The sequence below is a fragment of the Cryptomeria japonica genome, chromosome 11 (genome assembly GCF_030272615.1).
Source record: "Cryptomeria japonica chromosome 11, Sugi_1.0, whole genome shotgun sequence".
In the NCBI taxonomy this organism is placed as follows: Eukaryota; Viridiplantae; Streptophyta; class Pinopsida; order Cupressales; family Cupressaceae; genus Cryptomeria; species Cryptomeria japonica.
Window position 1 is genome coordinate 710,907,175 of NC_081415.1, and position 21,076 is coordinate 710,928,250.

General features: G+C 30.9%; 1 protein-coding gene across 1 annotated transcript in view; it reads right to left on the reverse strand.

Moving 5' to 3' along the window:
• The window catches only part of LOC131061333 (bifunctional UDP-glucose 4-epimerase and UDP-xylose 4-epimerase 1), a 41,263-nt gene extending 35,012 nt beyond the window's left edge, over positions 1-6,251 (reverse strand). Inside the window, exon 1 of the mRNA XM_057994977.2 lies at positions 5,817-6,251. Within this exon, the coding sequence (XP_057850960.1) occupies positions 5,817-6,032 (216 nt within the window). The 5' untranslated portion in view covers positions 6,033-6,251. The remainder of the gene's footprint in view (positions 1-5,816) is intronic.
• Between the last annotated feature and the right edge of the window lie 14,825 nt (positions 6,252-21,076).

Here is a 21,076-nt window from a genome sequence, read left to right on the forward strand (position 1 = left end):
TGTTTCATAATAAAGATCAGAACTTTGTAAGTTGCTGATTGAATTCTTTTAATTCAATAAATTGGCTAAGGACCTACGGGTATGCTTCTAAATTCTCCAGTTTATTGTTTCAGTTAATTGATTTCATGTATTATTTCAATGTGTGTTGCAAATTAAAGAAACCCCCTTCTGCAACTTCTGTCTATTTCTGAAAGACCATCTTAATAATCAAAATTACAAAGAAGATCTACAAATTACAGCAGGTTGAAGAGTTGAACCAGCAAGGGCTCATCACAAAAAAGTCCCCAGCTCAAAACTAGGCTGCTTAAAAAAAATATCATCATCTTTGTTGATATGATCCCAACCATATAGAGATCTCAGGTAACCTCACTCCCCCTCTCCTTCAGTTTTTAGCTTGTCCAAACCCTAATCCTATCTTATGAGAATGGTCTTGCCAAACTAATCAGAAACATCCATATTTCAGTTAACATCCAAATTGGATGACTCCAGAATCCCTACCAAATACTCAACCCTATGGCAAACAAAAACACAAAACGAACTACACTTAAAAAAATGACAACAAAAGGGAATCTAGCCAAACAAGATGTGCCAAAATCTCAAAGCATGGAAGGAGAAATAAAACAATCTAGACTTCAGAAAACATTCAAATGCAATTCAACAAGATTCAAAAACAGATGACTTCAACCAGCTTCATGTCGCCTATTATAGATTATAGACAACAATACATACTATGAAAAATAAACTCCAGGCTGAAGCAACAAGTATTAGGACCAATATGGCATCATAAATTATAATCTAAATAACATAATCCAGCAAATGAAACTTCAACAAGTAACATCATAAAACTTTTTCCATTCAACTGGAATTTCTAGTTCAACTTCAAGAGTGGATAGAAATCAAATTTCAATTCCTAGATACAATCTCCTAAAGTTTGACCTCTAGTAATAATTATGTCATGGACTTTACCAAATACAACAATACTTCTCACTACACCAAATCCATAAGGGCATTCAAGTAGCATTGGATTCATTCGATCCAGAACCAAAACCATACTATTGGTACAAGTGGGTGCATCACAATAGACTAAAAGGAAAGCCTTGTGAGAAGAATTGGTCCAGGTGCTAACAGCCCAATCTGAATGTGATTGAGCTGCAAACTACCTCAATTAACTAGCCAAGCTCTATTAATCATAATCAATGATAGAACCACACTAGAGGTTGTCAATGAATGTTTGCAACCTACTAATGATCAGTTCATAATCCCTGCATTAGGGGCTTAAGCAAAGTGATCCAACATGAAACTAAGATATGCAATTTAAAAAGCATGGAGATTTCAATACAAATAACAAACCAAAATGCGATGAATATATGTTGAGTTGTCAAATCTTCCAAGATACTCATCAAGCTTTGGAGACAAGGGCACATCAAGTGATTTGGTCTTTTAGTGTAGTATGGTGTAGCGCTACCTCAAGTATGTTCTTTTTGTGTATTTTCATTTGATATCAAAAGGAGGTTCCAAAAACCAGATGCATGCACAACTTTATTTGGAGGATGCATGCACTGAATGGTGTGAAGATTTCTACCAATCGAACGAGGCCTTTATTTGGTCTTTAATTGACAATCTTCCCTCCATGATGAAAAATATTATTTTCTGCCTATATTTTATAATTTCCCTCCTCTTTATAATGAGTGACAACCAAATTAACATGCAAGAGACAAAAAAACGTCTCCCCCTAACTTCAATTTGGTGAGTCTCTTCTTCTTAAGATAAATTTTCTACTGAGAAGAAAAAACTTGTGGAAGAAGTTATGGAGATAAGCAAATTAAAAACACTTTTTATTTGCTTTAATATTTACCACTAGACATCCTTCCAATCCCACAATTAGATTACAACTTGTAGACATGACATTTCAAGTCACAAGTTGAGGGATCTTACTAATATACTCGTTACTTGGACCAATATACTCGTTACTAATATGCTCAGTACTTGGACCAATATGACTCCATTGAGAACCCTTTGTAACATACAATCAAGGAACTCGTCCATTTTATTAAAGAAGATTGTTCTCAAAACCCCACTTTCATTTTTTTTGTTCATGATCATCTTCATGCAAATATCCAAAAAGCCAGAGAAAAAGAAGCATCAGAAATTAACCATTTAACCTTAAAACTTTGGGTAAAAGATTTCCCTAAGGAAAACAGTTTTCCATGTGGCTAAACTTAAAAACTTGATATATGATGTAAATGAGTTGTTTGCTATACTACTCATACTTTTTCATGATGTGAAGTAAATAAAGTTGGACAGCCTAGTATATGTTATGTGGGAACATGATCCCTTAGTAGGTAGCTTCCATGAGAATCTATTCAACATATCTGATCCATACAGTTTTGAAATGGATGGTGTTAGAAGAGACTCAACCAAACTATTTTTATTACCTGTATAATTTTTCTCTTTGTGTCTAGTGTGCTATCTTTTGAATAGGTGTGCCTCTTCAGAATGCAAGTATCTGAATGCAAGATTTTAAGGAAACCCACCTTTTATTGAAATGGAGATGCCAAAGTTCTCTGGAAATGATTGAAAGAAATGGTGGATCAAATTTGAAATTAAGAGATTAATAATGCTTTTTTTTTCTTTTGAGGATTTAAAGAGATGCCAAAGTCTTCTGGAAATACTTGCGAAGATGCAAGTTTTCTGGAAATGATTGAAAGAAATAGTGGTTCAAAATTTGAAATTAAGATATTAATAATTTTTTTCTGATGAGGATTTAAAGAGATTCATTAGTCTTGTCTTAAGGGTTAAGGATTGGTTTGATAGAAAGGCTTTGAGAATGGTTGGTTCATTTTTTCCTGGAAAGAAGGAGAAGTTGTTTTCTTATCCAAATGCATAAGAAACTTCTTGAGCTAAGAAAAGAGAAAAAGCAGAAAATAAAAAGTAAGCAAAACTAGGGAGAAAACACTACCCCTTGCGTGAAGAAAAACAAGAAAGATACCCAAGTGTTCTGTTTTATAATAAAAGAAGCTTCCGTAGCAATTTCACAAATGCATTCATTGGGGTCTCCATAAAACCTAGCAGTAGGCAATAACATCATCAGCATTGACTTCTCTATTGACTGCAGGTTCAATCAAAAGAAAATCAAGGAAACACGTGCATATAGGAGAAGACTCAATATGTATATCTGCCACATGATAAGTCAGTGTGATCCAAGTCAACTGAAGAGTTTCAAAACATCTCAAGAAATGTAAATCAGAAACTCATGGAGAATCGGCTGCTACCAGCTGAATAGCCCTTATACTAGAAATGGAGTGCAACATTTGAGTGTTGAGAAATTGTCTCCATTTACAGAAAGTGGATTGGTAACATAGTACAGATTGTATCTAAGATGACAGGAAGCTCAAATGTTACTTTATGACATTTGTTCTCCAGTTCCAGGATGTAAATAGCTAATGGAAAATTCCATAGGTGCAGGAATCCCGCATTCCTTATGTATCAAAAGAATTTCAAGTACAAGGAATGGTTATATGCTCAATTGCCATCAATACAATGAGGTCAACATATTTTTATTCATCGTTCTTTGTCAAGTTGTATGTTCCTTGACGTATTGCTGAATTTCAGGGTCCATGATCATTTCAGCATTGTAATTGAAACCAGAAAATGAAGAATGATCAATATCAAAATTCCTCAACTCAAAGAATTCTTTGCTCAACATCAAAATGTTTCTAAATTCAGGAAATAATCAACACTAATTTCCAAATAGTATGTTAAAACCTAGGAGGCCAAAAAAGCATCAGGAAGGTCCCCTACACGTGAATTAAAATAGTATTAGTGATGTCTCTTTGAAAAAAATGGGAACTTCAGTAAAGAGTATGAAAACATTTTCAATAAATATTTGATCCTAGAATGTGTTATCAATAAAGACCCTGGGTTGAATCTCTCTGGGAACCACAGGTCATAGGGACATAGGGAATGGAGCCCCCAATTGTACTCCAGAGGGTGAAGGTCCAATAAAACCCTCAATTTACCAATCAAAAACAAAATAATATATTTTGTTCCTAGAAGAATAATTTGTTTCCTTCACTACAAGATACCAGCAGTAAGTTAAGAGATGACTCAAATAGGCATACTCCTTATTGAAACATGTCAGTAAATTAAAAATATATATTCATTCGTCATGTGACATTGTGTACTAGGGGGTAAATTTGTTTCAAGCAGTCAATATGTGGTGTATAAATGTGGTAGATTTGTTTCAAGCAGCAGAACAGAATCCAATCCATATAGTCTGTTCCAAGAAGACATCAAACAAGTTGCGAGCCCAAGCCTTGGACAGATTTAAGCACAACAGGAACCCCTGACACATGGCAGTTTAGCTTCAGTGCAGAAAACTTCTAAAAATATTTAGTCCAGCACATGTACAGTGACCTATATCAGAAGGCAGGATCCCCAACAAAATGATAAATAACTAAACCATAGACACGCACATCAATAACAAAGAAATCATTTATTTTAATTTCAAACAACTCTCAATTAAAACTAACCTTAAAATCTAAGCCTAAAACAATATCATTTGACAGTTTCTTCAAGTAACCTGAATCTCCTTTCACATACCCTTAATATCCTGAATCTCCTTCTAGGAGAATAATCTTTCCTCTTCCAATATAATCTGAAAATTTTATGGACAAAATTTAATAGTATTGCATATGCAGATACCTAAGTCAGTATTCTGGGCCTATGTGGATTGGTGAGTCTGAATTCACGATTAAGATTGATCAAGCTTGATCACGAAGTCAAATCCCACGAGTCCAAAAACAGAACATATAAGATGAATGGAAAACAAAATCCTTGTGTAAAAGGGAAATATTTTCCAAAAAATTGATCTCAGTAACATTAAAATCTACCTTTGCCTAGAAAAAGACTTTCAAAAAAACCAGCCTTTATTAACTAAAATGGAAGTCTTAAATCTCTGATTACCATTATCTACTCTAAATTAAAATTGCTTCTATATAAGATGCACAATATTATATCTTTTTCTTTAAAAAAATATGATCTGTCACTAGCCTGAGATACCAAGAGCATCCCGTCGTACTAAAGTCTCTTACAAAATGTATGTCAGCCTAGGAATGCAACTTGATTCATTAGTATTTAGTGATTATTTTCACTAATCTACCAAGCTTTTAATGCTGTGTCTGTGAATGCATGCAGATAAAATAGATACCGCATGCCACGCAAAGATTGAGCCAATTTCCACACAAAATAATGAAAAAAGACATACCAGGATGCACTTAAAGCAAATATTGAACCAATTTCTCCGCAAAATAATGAAAATACATTCCATTGAAATATAGAGAGTATATGAAGACTAAGCATGGGCCAGTTTCTATACAAAAATAATGTAAAATTACATGCAGGGAGGAATAAATAAAGATTGATAAAGCCTAACACAAGATAGTGAAAAAAAGTAAAATATGAAGAATGCAAACCGGTTAATTACGCAGATCGCACGCAGACGAAATATAAAGATCGCATACAGGCAAAATATGAAGATCGCGTACCAAATAAAAGTACAAATTGAGCCAATTTTTACATGAGATAAATATATGGCAGTCAGATATTTTTGAAAAAGGCATACTATGTAACGACAGAGCCAATTTCCACACAAAATAATGAAAAAATACATAAGAAGGAAAAAAAGAATAACACATACCGCATAAAGGTAAAGATTGAACCAACTGGCACACAAAATAATGAGACGAAAATGCATAACAAGAAACAAACAAACACAGTGAACCAATTTATGGACAAAACGACGGAGAAATGCACACCAGGGAAAAAATCAGATTATGTTGAAACTGCGGACTGGCCAATCTCCGTACTCTTCTGAGCGATTCTTCAGACGCATTATTTAAATTATCAATCACATGAACTACATAGCCTTCATTAAGAAGCTGCAGAACCGTGTGGCTTCCGATGAATCCAGCACCTCCAGTAACCAGAATGCATCTGTGGAGACCCTCTTTTGAGTATCCATTCGTATCCATCTTACAAAAAAATCAGAATTCCTGCAAATTCGATGAAATCAGAGAGCACAGCTCGATGCAATGTGGATACAGGAATTTGAAAGGGCCAATCGAGTGTGGAAAGAAACCCCAAAAAGCGAATAAATAGATAAACACATCATCCGACATAAAGGCGTTCGAACTATTTCATTCTTCGCCATACCATTGTTTTGCATGCCATTCATTGCCAAGTTGGTCATGTAAATATAAAATTTAAAAAAAAAAAAACCTTGTAGAAACATTCATGATTGATCTGGCAAATTGGGGGAAATAAACACCACCGTTTCTGCCGTTGGATTCGGAAACGGGCGGCCCGATTTCTCTGCCGATGTGTAGATAGATAGATTCCAACAACAAAGATAGATATTGATTGCGCGCCTAAGAATTTTGTTGCGTGGTGTGACCTCTGCATTTGTGGGCCCATTTCAATATAATTGAGAATGTAATGCACGCACTGTTCCCAATTTTCTTTTTACACACCCTACCTTAACGGGCAGTTCCAAAGATATCCATTGCCAATGTTGAACTGTACAAACTAGGTAGCATCGACGTTACGTTCATTTTACTCCAGATTGATCCCCATTAAAAAAAAAAAAAATTGAACTCTCTTTTCCTTTTTCAGAGGCTTATTTGTCGGTATTTAGACATATTATTGCATTCATTAAGTTCATTAATTGTATTCTATTAATTAAAAAAGTGATTATTATTTTTTATTTTTATAAGAACAAATTTTTAGAAATGATAGATTTATTTAAGTTTTTTTTTAGATTTTTTTTTTTTTTTAAATATCTATTTTAAATAGTTGATTTTTTATTTTTTTATTTATAATTATTGTAAATAATTTTTTTTTATAGACTATTTAAATTGAATTAAATAAAAAATAAAAATATTTCATTATTACATAAAAATATTTCTATTAAAAAAAATATTTTTTTCTTCACATCATCTATTTGATAATACTTTTTGAAAATCATAATTTTATTTTTATCATTTTAATATATACAAAATAAATTAATAACTTTTAATCATAAATACAAATTTTCATTCTAATGTTTATAAAATATAATTTAATACTTATGAATATTTATTTTATTAAGATTAGTTATAATTTATATTACATAAATATAATTTAAATTATATACTGTTAAACTAATAATTAACAATTAATTTTAAGATTAATTTAATTATAATAATTATAATTATATAAGTTTTTCAATTAAATTAAGATTATGTTTTTAAAAAATATTTATATTTTTACTATAATATTTATATTATATTATAATTATGAATACTATTTTATTAAAGTGAGATTTATAATTATATTACATAAATATAATTAAAAATAACAATAATTTAAAATTATAATAATTAAGAACTAAGCAATTATTTTTATTACAATACTATGAAAGCAAGCCACTACATGGCACTTGTTATGAATATTGTTTCCATTTCCTTTGAAATTTCACGGTGTTTAGTTTGATGTTTTAAGAAAAATATTAATTGTTGAAAAATATTTAATTTACACAAAATAGTAAAAATATTATTTTCTCTTGATAATTATAAAGTTTAAATGAAAATCTTTGTCTTTTATTATTCATATCACACATATGATATCTTATATAAATAGGGTTTGTCCCCATATCACAATAGTTGTAGGCTACGCACCTCTGGGTGGAGGTCTCAGGGTTGAAACCCCCGAGCCTCGCGTCGTGTTGTCCAAGCTAGGCGGTAGGGTGAGGTGGAGGTTTATCCCGCCCCCCACTGACTGTGACTGTCTATAGGTCCCCCATCCCGAAAAAAACATATGCTCCGCCCGCTAGTGCCGACAGACCAATCTAGTAACGTGGGCTCACGGCTGGTGCTCCCAAGATGTACAAGTGCTTCATCGAGGATGTCTTGGCTCACAACATGGAGATGAGGTCCTCCCATATGATCTCACTGGTTCATAGCTCCAGTCAAAAGCGCTTATATATATATATATATATATATATATATATATATATATATATATAAAGAGTGTAAAAATCTAGGAAACAATGATAAATTAATAATATATGTAAAAAAATTTAAATTTATTATGTAAATTTTTAAATTCATACCAAAAAATCTTGTTTATAATTAAAATAGAAACTATTCTAAAAAATCATATAGAAATATCATTTCAATTATAACAAATTTTTAAATTCATATTAAAAAATATTTAAAATAAATAAATTCACTAAATTTCTAAATTTATGTTAGAATATATATATATATATATATATATATATATATATATATATATATATATATATATATATATATATATATATATATAACAACTCATTTCTAACATATAATATTATATAATATATATAATCTATTGTATTGTTTTAATGTTTATTGATAATTTGAAGTGTCTAATATAAAGTTAAAAAAAAAAATACCATGACCAATTATTTTTTAGCTTCTCCATTTGATTTGCCCAGAATATTAGTTGTATTTTTATTTTTTAAAATTATAATATAGAATCCTAATCTAATTAATATTTAGTATACTTTAATTTGTAGCTTTAAGTGGATTTAAATTAAATGTAATTTAGTAAATATAAAATAATAATATAGTTCAATTTACATTTAATAAATATAAAATAATAATATAATTTAATTTATATTTAATAAATATAAAATAATAATATAATTCAATTTGTAGTTTTTAGTTGGATATTATTTAAATATAATTTTTAATGCTGATTTTTTTTTAAAGATAGGCTTTTAATTTAAGTATGGTTATGAGATATTAGAGGAATTTATTAAAGATATGTTCATGGTTTGAATATTTTATAAATGTATTTTGGGAACATTTGTGTAAAATGATTTTTAGAATAATGTTTAAGAATATTATTAATATTTTTAGAAGTAATTTAGTTTATTATTGTAAAGATAAAAAATGTACTATCGAAAACAATATTTTTCTCTTTCATTTTGGATTTGATTTGATTTTTTTATTGTAATGTAGTACTTAGTGTTCAAATAGTACATTTCTATTTCTATGTAAGAGTTGGCATTCAACTTGAACTAATCTAATCCTTAGTTCATTTCTTTAATCAGAATCTCAAATATGACCTTGAGCCCTATTTTCTAAAATTTATTTTAATCATGGGTCCAAACCGACCTTAACTCTAACTAGCCATTACTTGTTAAATCAAACATGAGATATGCAAATGTGTATGACAAGATATTATAGATGAGGATAAAGCCCTAAGTTCCCTTATTTATTCATGATATCATTTGCACAATATTATAAGATTTTTGCATCAACATATGCTATTATAAGGACATATACATAAGTATTTGCACTATTTTTGGTATGCCTTTGAGCTTATCAAACACCATTGAATCCATACAAAGGGTGTTATAGCCACTAATACAAGACATAAATTCCATGACTTGAAAACAATCTTTGTCAGTACTTTTGAGCACCGCCTGGTCTTAGGTATACAAAGGTGAATAGATTTTTTGAGATTTAAAAAAAAAACTACTTAAGGTTGCACCACAAGTTCAAGGTTGTGAATTTTTAGATCAAGATTACACTTATAGTTATAAACCTCAATAAAGTAATGCAAATTATTTTATTATATTGGAGCTCCACTATAATAGAACTAATAGCAAAAGTTTGAATTAGATGATACTAAAGCGAAACATCCAATGTTGGACACAAGTTAAACCCATATGTCCTTTGTTAATTTAATGTTTATTTCAACATATGTTTCAATGCTTGTCTTGGCTTGACCCTTGTATCTAGATTTAATGTGGAATTGATTGGTTTATTCATTTTACTGACCTAGATATCTTAGAGAGATTGTGTGTTATTTTCTTCAATTGTACTTTAATGAAAATATGAAAATACATGTGTATAACTTAGTGATATAAAAAAAAAATTACATAACTAATGAACACTTCATCTTCAAAATCAAGCAAAAGGTTAAAGAAGTTAAAGTGATTTATAGGTATAAAGGTTCTTATAACTATTCATTTTTTGTAATATAATTTATTTGTGTCTCGTTAGTTCAATGAGAATAAAAGGAGATAGAAAGTAACTTTATCCACTAAATTCTATTGTTTGTACACATTCTAAATACCATTTAACTCTTCTCAAAATTTATCCTGCATATTTAATTTGGTATTAAATCCATGTAATAACCCATAATTATTGGATGTCTCCAAATAAGATGGGTGAGTGATTCTCGTCTTGTTTGATGGATGGATGGCTATTCTATTTAATGGATAGAGGTGGAATCTCCATCCTTTAATATTGGCAAATACCTATCTTGTTTCATGGATGGATGCTTATCTTGTTTCACGGAAAGACGCCTATCATTTTTTATGGATGGATAAATACTTGAGTATACAAGCAAATGAACATTAAATAACTTAAAGAAATAGTAATACGACAAAAAATATTTGTGGCATTTTTAGGTTAGATGGATTGAGTTATTATAATCTATATACTCTTTGTATTTTTATATATAATATCTTATTTGTGATGAATTAAAAGGTATTTGTTTGTTATATATTATCTCAATTAAAATGTATCGATGCATCTATATATGTGTTATTTCATTCCTCATTACAAGTTAAGCATAACCAATTGATTAATTAAGTGTACTCTCACTCGGTTTGTGGATGTGTGTGACATAGTATAGAGATCATTGGCATCATAGATTTTATCACTCACATGTCATTCATATTAATTAGTTAGAAAATTAGTGTTAGATCAAATCCTTGTTCATCCCAATACTAATTGGTGAATTCCAACAAATATGCATGCTCATATTTCTTGTTTGTTCATTAGAAAAATAAGCAAGATATTAAAAATGTTGAGTTATAAAAATGCTTTTTAGATTACATGAATAATAGTCAATGCTTACTCAAGGATGTTCAACACATCAAGTGCAAAAATCAACAACTAATGCACTCCAATGGGAAAACCTTCAACCTTATTGTGGATAATTCTTTCCAACCATGTGTTTGATGGATGAATCACATTAATGAGCAAGATGTGATAAAGTTGCATTAAGAACTAACATCCAAAGAGGGAAAATAATTTGCCAACACCCGTAACCACATTTAATTATAATATGTGATGTGCATGCCATAATGAATAAACATATAGTAAGCCCTTTTTTTATTTTCTAGTACTCTAATTCTTTATCAAGACAATTTAGTGGCTTAAATGCAACACACACCAAATGAATCGGTTCCAACTTACAAAGAAAAATGAGTTATATGGAGAACATTTTTTGGGAAAAGACAATCAATGCATTAAAAATCTTCTTTAAGTGAAGATGAAACCTTGGATCATTGGTTTATGATGCACATGTTCCAATGTCGGTCGAGAGGTTTTCACACATTTTCCTTTTATAGTCAAGTGTCAAAGATGTTTCCACGTTATACACACTTTGTTCCAACACACATAACATTTCTGGCCATGCATTAGATAGCCCAACCTAGTCGAATAACTTTTCAAAAATCCTAAAGAAATCAACCAAACATCTTGATAAACCCAAGAATCATGAATGTCTCAATCACACCCTACACATCAATAAGAATGGTGTATATTCCAATAAAACCCACATCTACAACTTTGAGAAAAAATGCATATTTCATAATTAGACCTCATGTCGACATTGCAACAAAAAAAAAATCATAACTTCATGCAACTCATCAATGTAGGGATCTCTATCCATAATGTTTACGTCAAAAAAGAAGTCATTGTATGCCCTCATTTTTTAATATCCCTACATAAAGAATTGACCATTGTACGATACTAAATTGTCTACTGTTACAAAAATTATGTTTCACATTAGATTTTAGGTTAGTTTTACATTAAGACTTAAAATCCATCCCAAATTTTTCAAAATACATTTGTTAACTACTCAAACTTACATTAAATATTATATTAAATTGACATTAAATAATAATACTAAATTCAAAAATAAATTTATGATAAAATTAATTTAAATTATAACTCACTAATTTTGAAAACATGAATACTTGTTGAATTTACAATGAATATTGAAAAAGCAATTCAAACCTACAACCTTTATCTATATTCAAATTTTGAAATATTTTCCAAATATTCATTACATCTTTTAAACAAGTGCCACATAGTGGCTAGTACTTGCCTTTTGCAAAAAATTGTCTAGTTTATAGATGAATTATAACATATTGTTTCAACAATAGTTTGAAATAATATATTTTTTCAAGATGTTTATATATGTTGCATTTTCTAGATTCTGGTCGGGTCCTTATGAGCCCAAAAAGAAATTCTTTGCCTGGAGATTAATGTTAAATAAACTCCCCTTGAAAGACTGCAATGGTGTCTCCCTATCCTATAAAGTTTGTCGACTCCCTGAATCCATTTCTCGTGTATTTTTTTACTATCATTTTGCTAAAGAAGTCTGGAATATTTTTGGCATACAATTTGGCCCAAAGTTCTTTTATGTTTATGAGGTAATTCTAGGCTATATCAAAGTCTGCAAGAAAATGGCTAACATATTTTGGTCTTCTCTCTCCTTAGAAATTTTGTGGATTATTTCAAAATATCGTAATGATGATTTATTTAATGGCAAGAATAGGAACCTCACTGAGTCTCTAAGGAGGCTCATATTTTATCTTGTGTCTATGCAGGTCACGGTGGTCCTTAGGCTCGATGAGGGCAAGTTTGAGAAATGGTTGAATGATGAAGGTACCTACGTTTATATTAGAGAGTTGTCCCATGGCTTTACATGGGACCGCATGGGTTGCAATAAGACCGCATTTGAACAAGCACTTATAAAGTTTATGCATCATATGGAACAACGACAACAGAGAATGAACCTGATGCATGGTGAAGATGAACTGGTGGCCAATCATCCATACAAACAACATTTTATTGATGGGTTGATAGAGGTTTGCAGTCATGGTGATCTAGGATGGACTGCATGGATCCTTCCCCTGGGTGACAACTTTCTACCAGACGCTGAGATCGTCTTCTAGTTGGCTGATTTGTTATTTGATCTTGTTAACGATGGTTTTTTGTCTTATTTTGTCTCTGAGATGGTTGTTAATAGTCATGATGTATATTTTTATAATTTTGTCCAAAGGATGTGAGCGCAAAACTATATATCTGGTTAATGTATGTACATGGTCACTAAGAGCGGGCTCTTTTATGCTGGTATATTACTAGATCTGATACTTTGATATTTTGTAATGTTACTATATTATAATTAATCCAAAAAAATAATAATTAATATGTTCAAACTCTAACATCATATAATTATGTAATACACTCATCTTTATAACTTTAATTCTAAATTTAACAACCCTTAACCGTTGATCTAAGTTTAACCCTAACCTTAATTTTAGTCTTAGTCTAGCCTACTTCAAATTCTGGTTTTTAACATAACCCTAATTCTAACATTAACATTAATTTGCATTGTAGCCCTAATACTTAACCTAATGATAACTTTAAATACAATCCTAATCCTATTTTTTCCTTAACTCCATCCCTATTCCTTAATCTAAAAATCTAACCTTAATCCTAATTATATTTATTAATAATAAATGTAAATAGAGTAAAATCTATAATTGTAATTATTATAAATATTTTTAAATAATTTATAATTAATTTAAATTTAAATTTAATGGTGGTATAAAATAAATTAAGTGATCTTTATAAATCATTATTACTTAAAATGTATTACCATGTTTGTAATTACTATTTTTGCAACAGTATAATATGTTTTTATATAATATGTTAAATTATGATAAGATTGAATACTTTAAAAGTTTATGCAAAATAAAAATTAAAAATATTACAATTAAAAGAAGATTTCTAAATTGATATTAAAAAATTAGTCAGATAGCGTTGTTACAAATATTTTATTTATTTAAAAATATATATTTATAAAAGGTATGTTCTAACTATTATGTGAGGCATGTTTAATTATTTATTGTTAGTTTGAAATTTCTTATCCCTTAATTGTATTTTTATAATATTAATTCTCCTTATTAGAGTATTTAAGGATAATTTATAAATCATTATTGGTTAAAATTTCATACGCAATGTTCACTTTTGAAGTTTAGTTTCTATAATGAAAGGAAAGAAATTAAAACAATATCAGAACCCTTAAAACAATATAAGATTTTTGTTTACCCATCTTTAGAATTTAAGTGTTAATGTATCTAAAACTTTGCCTAAAAAAAATTTGGATCCATGAAATCCAAGATGTAAAGTTTTTAGCCAATTAGATTGAAGAAAATAAATTTCTATAATTTAGAAACTTAAAAATCATGCATCTTAACTAATACCATCCAACCTTATCATATTCCACAAACAAAAGATATAAAACATACTTTTTTTTTGAATGGATCTACAAATTCTACCATTTTAAGCCACATTTTACAAAACCAACCTTTTTCTTTATTGGAAAAGTTTGCCTCTCTTTTTAAGTCTAACAAATTTAGTTAGTAAAATCCAAATATAGAATACACTTACAATTGAATTTTTGCATCTTACTTTGAACTATTATGTCTCTTAGTAATAAATTCCTGTAAATCGGGGACAATCGATGTGGACGCCAAAAAGCGGCGAATAAGACGGGTCACGGGTAATATCTCGAATAACGAATATTCTGCCACTGGATTCGGAATGGACGGTCAGATCTGACTTGTTCGTCGGCGGCCACGTGGAGAGCTCAAGTACAGATATTCAAAAGAAATAAAAGATCCGTTGGAGGTAGAATTAGGTGCCGAGTTCGAATCATTTAGGTAGCAAGTAGCAGGAAGCATGAAAGAAAAATAAACAGATTCTAACTAAAAATATTCATTTATTATTATTCTTTCCACGCACTTTTTCTTCTTCCTTTTCAACTCTGAACTGGCAATTGCAAAGATGACGTGCAAAATTTTGAACTACAATGTTTTTATTTGATATGTATAGATTTTATTCCCCCTTTTTTTTCTCAACAATGTGGGACGTAAGACACATGATTTTTATTTAAGTTTTGAAAGGACAATAGGTGAACGATCTTTTTCAAACTATTTAGGTTAAATAAATAGTATTAATATTTTTTTTATTGGAATAAGAAGAGAATTACAAACATGAACAAGGTTGATTAGCAAATCAGCATTATAAACAACTATTCAAATGCAACTATAAAATACTATACAGCTGATCCACAAATCAGTAAAATAATCAGATGTACAAGTGTAGCTAAATCAACCTAGTCGGTAAACAACAACATTAACAATAGTATAGCTGATCATTAAACCAAAAAAACACAGTTGATTAACAACCTATATAATGTTCAATGGCCAAAGCAACATGTACAATATCATACACAGCTTGAAGATGCAAATAGAATGTTGATCAGCTACATAGACCTCTGTTGAAGATGATCATCATCCGAGTATTCCATTCTTGAGCATTGCACATTGTCCTCCTCCTAGATGATAAGCTATAGCCAGTGAAGAAGTTGCACATCCTTCACACTATAGATTGGTCAATACTTTTTGTTGTTCAAAAGCCACGAGTCTAATTCCAAGTCCATCCACTATGATCCAGACTAGAAACCAAGCATAGCTCTTATGTCTAATCATCACTAGTGTTAGAATGAGAGTTTTGCACTGTATATTTTGCCTCAAAAGAGCTTATCTAAGCTTGTACCTAGGTCATTCAAGATCTTTTTGGACTACAAGGTGGCTTGGCAAGACTGAAGGACAAGAATTTGGGGAGAGAAGTTTGCACAAATAGCCCGGAATTCAATTTGCGAGGGGTATAAAGTGTGTGAGAATGCAACCAAACACCAGAATCTATGTATATGTTTAAGGATTATGTGTCTGAATGTCTAAGTTATAATATTGTGACAAGGGGAGAGTCCAAGAATCACCATTCTCCAAGATCAAGCCTGAGGGAAGAGCACGAGAAGAGCAAAAACATAAGGCTCCAAAGGAGTTGAACATGAGTGCACAACCAGAAAGCATGCTTAATGGTTTTTTTTTTAGCATATTAATTAATGTTTAGACTATAATCAATAGTCAATAATTAATTAAATAATCCTTATAAAATTATTAATTAAATAAATACTATAATTATAAAAAATATAAATCAACTAATCAAAAGCTCAAATAGCTTAAATCAAATAATTTTAAAAATAAATAATACTAACTATCAAATCTCTCAATGAGAAAAATAAATAATCCAACACCACATAAATAACCATATGACAATTAAATCAACCACATATGAATAATCCTCATACCAAAAGAGTCAATTGATACTAACATACTCACAAAACTGAAAGAGCCAAGCTGACAACTGACATGACCAATTGCGCCTAGTGACAACTTAAACCTAGAGTATGTGAAGGGAACTCGTGTCAACTCCGAAACCACATATTACCATTGGGATTAAAGACATGCTCGCACCTGTGAAGCCAGGAGGAACTCGCACTTGGAAACCCAGGATGAATAGGTGTCCGGTACCTGCAAATCCTGCAACCACAAAGCGACAATACATACATACATACATACACACACACACACACACACACACACACACACACACACACACACACACACACACACACACACACACACACACACACACACACACACACACATATATATATAGCAAGCAAGTGGTAGAATTTAGCAACGGCACCTCCCGCTCGCAATGAGTGATGTGACATTGATTCCACCACAAAGACGGTCAAACAATAGGTCAAACACAACATATAAACATCTCATCAAAAATATCCATGAAATAGGGTTAGTACATCAATGGTAACATCAAATACATAATCAATGCAAAACCATCCATAATATCATCTAGCGCATAATCAATGTAATTCCATCAATATAAATAGAACATATAATCATCAAGTGCATGAACACATAAGGAAATTCATCAAATGTATATAACCATCAAATCTCATGATCAATAATGATAACACCATCATTCATGAAATCATCAAAGTAGCATAAGTCCACATAATCATTAAGCAACTAAAACACATGTCACAACCTAATCATAATCCATTGCATCATCATCAAGAGTCTAATTAGGCCTAAATATGTCTAGATCAAGCATGAAATAAAAGTTTAGTCGAGGAGGGGCACTACATCCTCCCCCCCTTGGACTCGACTTACTCCTAGAATTCTCAAGGGTTAAGATGACAACAAGCATTAATTAATCAAAAACTTCCCTAAACATAGACAAATTACAATATTTCCTTTAGAATATTTACCAATAGTACACCTATTCTTCCTCGTTTAATGTTTTATCAATCCATAAACCATTTAATTCAATTATTTCCTAACCCAAGATAAGATCACGACCGCAAAATTTTCATCCCCACGCCTCAATCATTCAAAAGTAATACATTACACTAGTGATAACAAGTTACAAAATTCTTACAAATTACCATAAGTATGCTAAATCATTAAGATATTTTCAAGGAGACTTCATTTAATCCACGTGCTTCGCAAAACAAAACTTATAATATCTACCACTGAATAAGCAAAAATCAAAATAATTTCATATCATTTATGCACGATAACACTTATTCAACATCTAGTTGTATGCATCTAAGAAGACGGATATACATTTTACACCTAATCACATTCCTATCTTATTGAAGAAGTCGTGACATAAGCCTAAATGAGAGAAAAATCCTCAGAAGAAAGCCTCTTTTGATCAAATGCTATCAAAATATCACATAACAACCAAAATTAGGTAGTTCGTTTACTTAGAAATAACAAGATTTAGGACATTCAAGTATCCTAGTCTCCACCATGCTTCCGCTACGCTACTCTAATATAAATATTGGGTGTAACAAATTAATTCCTTCAAATCATCCTTTATCTATTATTTATACATGATAGATTCATGACAACTTTTAAAGGTATAAAATCATCAACCCTTTTGTTAATTATTTCATTAATTACAGACTTCATAGTTCCATGTGCATTTCTATCTATTATAAATCTAGAAAATTACAAATACATTTCACCTTATTAACATGATTCATTTACTCAACTAATATCAACATTATCTAATTGTTCGCCTAGTCTAGTGCAATTCTCCGTGATGTGCTCCCTCGCACACACTATCAGAGGTTCGGAAGAACATGATAGAGACAATACTTGACACAAAATGAGGGCCCACAATACTTCCACATTTGGAATGACCACCATAAACAACAAAAGAGAAATCAAAAGGAAAACATCATTAAGTCTAACCATTAAATTACGAAAAAGAAGAAAATTTGCCGACGAAATCCAATCAAGAATAAAGTATGACAAATGCCTCAACAAGGAGTAAATAAAGAAAGAAGAAATTTGCGGTCAACCTAAAAAAACATATAAATCCCAAGAACAAGTTATCTTCAACAATACTTCACATCAGCCACAAAATAACTCAAGGCAAAATAAATAACTCATCCAATCCACATCACGAGGTGACCAATATTGGTCACACCAAAGGGAGCAACCACTGCACACACCCAAGGGTATAATGCCCCTTGAATGAGTTAGAGAGTGCACACCATACTTTTAAGACCTTTATTTATATATTTCATATTTTCTTAATCTTCTTTAATGTAATGCAAAATTTACTAAAGTCCAGATAAGTATCCTTTTGAAGAATGACAATTGCGAGGAAAAGATAAGGTGATTAATAAACCTATACTCATACAAAGAATACACTCATACCATAACTATTGTTCATAATATCCTATTCTACAAAACAATCATATTTACCAAGTTATAATAGAAACAGATGTCAGAATCTTCCATTAACTACTTGAAGTAACATCATAACTTACACCATTTCTCTCAGTGTACAACTAATAGCACATAGATGGTTAGAATTTCCTTCATAAAATCATTAAGCAACTTAGTCAAACATATATCTAGACAGGCAACCAAGTCTTTTTACGTACGCAACATTTTAACATTAGTTTCCAATCATATCCACTCGTTTTACTAATAGAAATCTCCTAATATATCATTATCCGTTTGTAGATATTACGGAAATCACCATTCTACTTGCAAAAACTTAATTTCCTAATATCACACTATCACATAGATACATACATCATTCTATTCAAACTCATCTCCTATCATTGCTTAGTTATAAGCATTCATGAACTAAGTACTCTCAACATTTCAAGAGGTCAATACATCTTCATACAAGTTATTATCAATTCACACTACTAGTATCTATTACAAGAAACATTTTCTTAAAATTCAAATAAAGGACGTATCATTTGTACCTAGTCCACGTATTGTTCAAGCAAAACATTTCTTGGAGCCACTTCAATCCTACTCAAGGCTTAAGAATCTAACCTCACCAAACCAAATTAAGACACAATGATATCATTTCCTACACATGCAATGCACCACTCTTTACTTCATTTGATATATATACTATAACATGGTATTTTAACCTACTAGTCGGTAAATACTTTTGCATCTATATGAAGAGGTATTTTATCTAACCAATTCTTCTTCTTTCAGAGGAAATAGAAATAATGGATGCAATCACAAACTCCTAACCTCAAATGCAAAGTTATTCCATCTAACTACTCTTTTAATAAATGAAAAATCACATCCTTCAATGGCTATCCAATCCTTCTATTTAATGTTGATAACTCCTAGGTGCATGAATCTTTTACCCAAATAGAGACAAAGGAAGGAAGGATATAATCAATAAACTCACACAAAGATTATGCATGAACAATTGAATTTCTTGGACAAGCTTTATGCATCTACTGCATTCTTTCCTAAGGTATACAATTTTAACTTCACATGATATTTCCTAATATTATAAATGCAACTAGAGATCCCAATAATCATTAAAGGCTATGGTTTAATCAAACAATCTTTTCTTACAGGTAGCATCGTACATATTTGAACACTTGCCAATTCCATATTACACCAGCTATTATTCCTTATATTTATATAGGAAAATGGGATTATAGAGAAGACCCTCCTAGCTACCATTTTCTTACATGAATACACATCTCCTACAATTTCTTTAATTTTACATCCTTATCTATACTAAAAAAAATGTATTCAAAACACTACTTCTTACCATTCATGTGAAAAATCTACATAACAAGCTAGTCTTAGAAGCATAACATTAGTTAAAAGAATACACACAATCTTTCCTCTTTCTATAGCATAATCATCTATATATAGGAGTAGCAGCCTTTAGCAATCAGGGTGGTGCTAGGAATTATGAAACAACAAGATCCAATAAAATCACATATCCATCTTTCTCATATAGGGCATACATAAAGAACGAATACACATCTTGCACAAAATTATGAATTGCAGGGGAGATTGGGGAGAAACACAAAGTATGGACAATTAAGATCACCAAAGCTCTATTGACATTTTCTGACATAAATCTCAAAGGGTAACTTAACTCAAGAGGACAATACAACATACAACACAGAACCAAGAAAACATCCTTAACCAGAGATCCCAGTATTGCAACATGGGCTCTAATACCAAATGTAATGCCCGCCAAAATACCCTAGAGAAAATAAGCTAAGCTAACATCTAATAGTGTAGGATTTTGCCAAGATCAAGGGCACAATGAAAAGCATAAAAAGAGAGACAGTAGAATGATAAGAACAAACTGTATTCTCATCAATATGCAAATGATCAACTGGATTAACCAATACAATGAATATAGGCCTGCTTATATAGGCAAGGCCATATGGATGTACGAGCACACAATTATGACATGTGGCTCAATGAGAAACAAGGGTAGGTAAGAAATACTAGGGGTAGGTAGGAGAAATAATATAATATTCCACGAGAGGTGGATGACCCACCGAATGTGGAGTGTAACAGCAAAATGAGACCACAAAAGGTGGAATTTCTCCTACAAGCTCTATCCCTATGTGCACACTTCCCTAAGTGTCTCAAATCCAAACTACGAAGAGATGCATTATCCTAAGTTAACTTAAGTAAAGTGCAATAATATCC